At 43.8% G+C, this 5,005-nt stretch overlaps 1 protein-coding gene across 1 annotated transcript; it reads right to left on the reverse strand.

Moving 5' to 3' along the window:
- Positions 1-395: 395 nt before the first annotated feature.
- On the reverse strand, positions 396-1,412 carry LOC136543915 (uncharacterized). The gene has a single exon (XM_066536234.1). The coding sequence runs from the start codon at positions 1,410-1,412 to the stop codon at positions 396-398; it is 1,017 nt and encodes a 338-aa protein (XP_066392331.1).
- Positions 1,413-5,005: the final 3,593 nt, after the last annotated feature.

Here is a 5,005-nt window from a genome sequence, read left to right on the forward strand (position 1 = left end):
GCCCTAGGCCAGCCTGCTTGTCACCGCCTTGCTCTAGCAGGTTCTTGGCTAGGCCTGGATGGCTCCCACATCAGTGCCTAGCCTAGATTCGTCGTTGTTTTGGGCTTTTGGTGATTCTTTGGCTTGAATGTGCTTTGCGCTTTCTCTAATTGCGTATTTTGTCATGTATTTCATGTTTATGACCTGCAAAACATACATATACCAAAACTCATGGGATATGTTAGTTAAAAGCCCTAATTCTAAGTTTTGGTTCTCATGTTTGTTTATTTTGTATTAAATGTTGGTGGTCAAAATGTGAGTTAAGCATCACCAACAACAATACTTGCAAGTACCTTCTTCTTGGATGTCTTCTCATCATCACTAGAATCATCACTATCCAAAGAAGCATCACTATCCTAAATCACCACATAGGAGCCACCCTTCTTTTTCTTGAATGACATTTTCTTCTCCTTCTTTTCTTTCTTTTCATTCTTCTCCTTCTTCTCATCTTCTTCATTGTCACTATTGTATGGACAATCCACCAAGTTGTGATCCTTGCTATTGCATCTAAAGCACCTTCTCACTTGATCTTTGTTCTTGTAGTTGTCCCTTCTCTTTCTTGCACCATAGCCCTTCTTCATTAATTTGCCAAACTTGCACACAAAGAGAGACATAGCTTCATCATCCTTGTCACTAGTATCTTCATCATCACTTGATTCTTCCTTCTTGGACTTGCTCTTGATTTTAGATGATGTACTAGCCTTGAATGCCACACTCTTCTTCTTTTTGTCATCATCCTTATTGTCCTCTTGGTCAACCCCTTCCCTTTCCACACAGTATGTCTCTTGTGTTATGACATCACCTAGTACATGGTTAGGGGTTATGTCCTTCAATCCTCCTCTAATGATGATCAATCTCAAAGTCTCAAACCTAGGATGTAAGCACATCAAGAATCGGTGGGAGAAATCATCATCTTGCACTTTCTCACCCAAAACTTTGAGATCATTGACAATCACTTGCAATCTATGGAACATCTCTGGAATGCTCTCATCATCTTTCATCTTAAAGCTTGTCAACCTGTCCTTGAGGATGTACAACTTTGCACTCTTGACCACTGGTGTGCCCTTATAGGACTCCTCCAATCTCTTCCATGCTTCACTTTCTCTCTCACAATCTTTGATTTGTTCAAACACCTTCGAATCATTTGGATTGTATAGGGTGTTGAGAGACATAGTGTTGCATTGCTTGTTTGCTTTGTCATTGTTGGTGAGGTTGGTGGGATCTAGAATCACAAAATCATTCTCGGTCACTTCCCACACTTGATCATTGATTGAACCCATGTATATCTTTATCTTTCTCTTCCAATAAACAAAGCATGTGCCATCAAAGTGCGGTGATTTGCACCCAACATGGTTGAACACTATTTGAGCCATCTTTTGACACCAAAGGTTGTGAAGCCTTTATTAAACAGTGACCATGGCTCTAATACCACTTGAAAAGTCCTAAATGGCTAGAGGGGGGTGAATAGTCTATAAAAATTCTCTACAAAATCACTAGAGCAAGGGATTAATAACCGAAATGGTGAAATGCAATTTTACTCTAGCTCTATAAAGGTTGCATGACACCTGCACCACAATTCTAGTTCTTCATAATCTCTAGGCACACACAAGAGCTATGTCACTACTCTTACTCTAGTTGAGCTAGCAAACAACTATCTAGTGTCTAAACAAGCTACTCCACTAAACTAGCAAGAGAGCTACTCTACTCAACTATAACAAGTAAGAAACAATGTAATACAAGGGAGATGAGTAGGATGATTATACCGCTCATGGCAAGAGATGATCAATCACAATATGAGTACCAAGAGATGACACTAGATTTATCCTAAGGTTCACTTGCTTGCCAGCACGCTATGTCCCTATTGTGTCGATAGTTCACTTGGTCGTTCATGAGCTAATTGGCACCACACCAAGCCCACACTAGGGCACCTCAAGAACCTACCCAAACTAAGGGTAACTCAATGACATGAGCAGTCCACTAGTGTACCTTTTGGCTCTCTGCTGGGGAAAGGTCAAGAACCCCTCACAATCACCACGATCGGAGCCAAAGACAAGCACCTTCCTCTGCTTGACGATCCTCGCTGCACCCAGCCATCTAGGTGGTAGCAACCACAAAGAGTAACAAGCAAATCTCGTAGTGAAAACACAATCACCAAGTCCCTCTAGATGCAATAACTCAAAGCAATGCAATTGGATGCTCTCTAGTCTCACCAAATGATGAATCAATCAAGCAAGATGAGTTAGAAAGGAATGGCTAGGCTCACTAGGATGTATTCACAATAGAAATGACCAAGAGTGTGAGCCCAAGCTGGCCAACCACTATTTAAAGAGACCCCCAAACAATAGAGCCGTTGGCTCAATTATTGAGTTCCCTGCACACTGACCGGACACCTCCGACAGGGTGACCGGATGTGTCCACTCACAGTGTCCAATCACCCATGCGCTGCCACGTGTCCTAGTTCAAATCAAATAACCATTGGCGCCCAACGGCTACTCTCCGCCCGATGGTCAAGGGTGGACCGAACATGTCCGATAGGGACTGGACGCATCGTCCCAGCATCCACTCGCATGCTCCTTCATGCTCTCAAACCATCGATCGGACGCACTGCTTGATGACCAGATGCACTGACACCTGGGGTCCCATCGGGGTGTATTTTTACACTGAGAGGTTCCAGAGTGTGAAAATGACGATCGAACGCGTCCGGTCACAAGTGACCAGATGCACCCTGCATCTGATCCTACCCAGCTTCGCTCTAGCGTGCCATGTCAACCAGACTGGACATAGTCTAGTCACTTCGTCGAACCAGAGTCCGGTCATCCTACCACCTCTGCTCGTGCCTAGGCTGAACAGCAGACGTGTATGGTCCCAATGTCGAACACGCCTCGTCACCCCATGACCAACGTTTCCAACTCCTTTTGCTTCACCCTTGCTTCTATATTGCCAACCACAAAGTGTCTCACCATAGTGCATGTGTGTTAGCACTTTCACAAAGCATTTTCAATGGTGTTAGTATACACTAGAATCTAAATGCATATGCAATGAGTTAGAATATCTAGTGGCACCTTGATAACCGCATTTCATGATGATTTTCACCCCTCTTAATAGTACAGCTATCTATCCTAAACACACTCACACTCACTAGGTATCTTGAGTGGCAAAACAAAAAGCTCCTATCAATTATACCTTGTCTTGAGCTTTTTTGTTTTTCTCTTTCTTCTTTTCCAAGTTTATAGCTTGATCACCATCTTTTGGTCACCACCATCACCATGAACAGCATCTAGCTCTATCACTTGGCTTTGGACCATCCTTTCTAGTTTACACACTTAGCTCAAGGATTAGTCCATAGGTTTCATCAATTATCCAAAACCAAACTAGGGCTTTCACAGAGGGAGTCGCAAAGCTCCATCTAGGAGAGGTTCTGGTATCGGGCATGGTGGTGCTGGTAGGGCTGCTAGTGCTGCATTTGGTCCTACTAATGATGGAGGAAAGGAGGGGAAGACTATTCCCACTATTGGTGCTCCAGGCACACCCCCTTGCTTCCTAGAGTATGATCAGTCCTACATGATTCAACATGATGGAGCTCCAGTGAGAAGAGAGCCAGTAATCTATGACCATGCAGTTCAGAGCCAACACAACAACTACCACAACTTGGGAATTCAAGTCAAGAGAGCTAGGGTAGCCAATCCATATGTATGGCTGAGTGACAAAGGCATGGACTACAAGTTTTGGTCCTTGTTTTAGTTTGACTTCTATAAGACAGCTATCCTTACCAAGGACAAGAAGATAGTGCAGATGAAGTATGTGGATTGGGAGCACATTGAGAGCATGGACACTCTAGATTCTAGGAGAGTACTGGATGCAGTTACTAAGCATGGGATGGAGCATCTCATGGGCTTCAATTATGACTAGAACAAGGAGATCCTAGCATAGTTTCATTTCACATTCTTTCATGAGGTAGAGAATGAAACCTTCCATTGGATGATAGAAGGTGTACACTACAAAATTGATTTTACCACTTTTGCTCGTCTACTTGGCTTTGGGAAAGGTGATAGGTACTCTAACCCTACTCAGATAGAGATGGTGCTGAAGCCTAAGGATATCATTTTTGCTTATGAGAGGAGAGACCTAGCTAATGGAAGGATAGTGGGTCTAAAGTCTTTCTATTATGCTAGGAACAACCTATTTAGAGAGACTATCAACCCAAGGGGAGGTGACTCAACTTCACCGAGGAAGTATGCAAAAAACTTGCTTGCTAGGATGGCTCTAGGTAGTGATGCCTTCTCTATCAGTAGGTTCATCTAGATTGAGTTGAGTACCTCACTAGATGATGCAAGAAATGTTCTACCCTATGACCTTACATCATGTACATCATTGAGAGGGTGTCTGGCATTATCTTCAAGAAGGATGTGGAGCATAAGCCTTACCATTTGACTCAGTGGCAACACATAGGATGGGAGGCACTTGTTGGGGGCAGCAGGCATGTCAGCTATAGCAGAGGCTAGACCCACTCATAGAGCTAGCAGTAGCAGACCTTTGTCTTCCCACCACAGATCAAGGGGGAGCAAGCTCAAGGTGTTGCTCAAGAACATGTTTTTCATGTGTCAATATGATGTGGACGCTGCATATGAAGGAAGGAATGACATAAATGACATGAAGAGGTAGCTAGGACTCGAGGTCAGAGAGATTCCACCACCTCCAGTGTTTCCACCCTATGAGGACACTAGGGAGGATGAGCCTGAGATGGATTTTCCACATGATCAGGAGACACTGGGTAAGAGGATGAATATCCTCAGATGTGAGAGAGGACAATGTAGGCCATAGATGCACATAGCTACTACACACAAAGCTGGTAGGGCTATTGTGAGTGACAGTGATGAGGAGTCCAAGGAGAGGATAGTTTTCAGTGACAAGAGGCATACCAACCCTTCAAATCATTATGACAGTGACATTGACAGTGACTGGAGCA

The sequence above is a fragment of the Miscanthus floridulus genome, chromosome 3 (genome assembly GCF_019320115.1).
Source record: "Miscanthus floridulus cultivar M001 chromosome 3, ASM1932011v1, whole genome shotgun sequence".
NCBI lineage: Eukaryota > Viridiplantae > Streptophyta > Magnoliopsida > Poales > Poaceae > Miscanthus > Miscanthus floridulus.

What these genes read in the sequence shown, in the direction of transcription:
- LOC136543915 (XM_066536234.1), bottom strand. Translation starts at nt 1,412, where the DNA reads ATGGCTCAAATAGTGTTCAACCATGTTGGGTGCAAATCACCGCACTTT.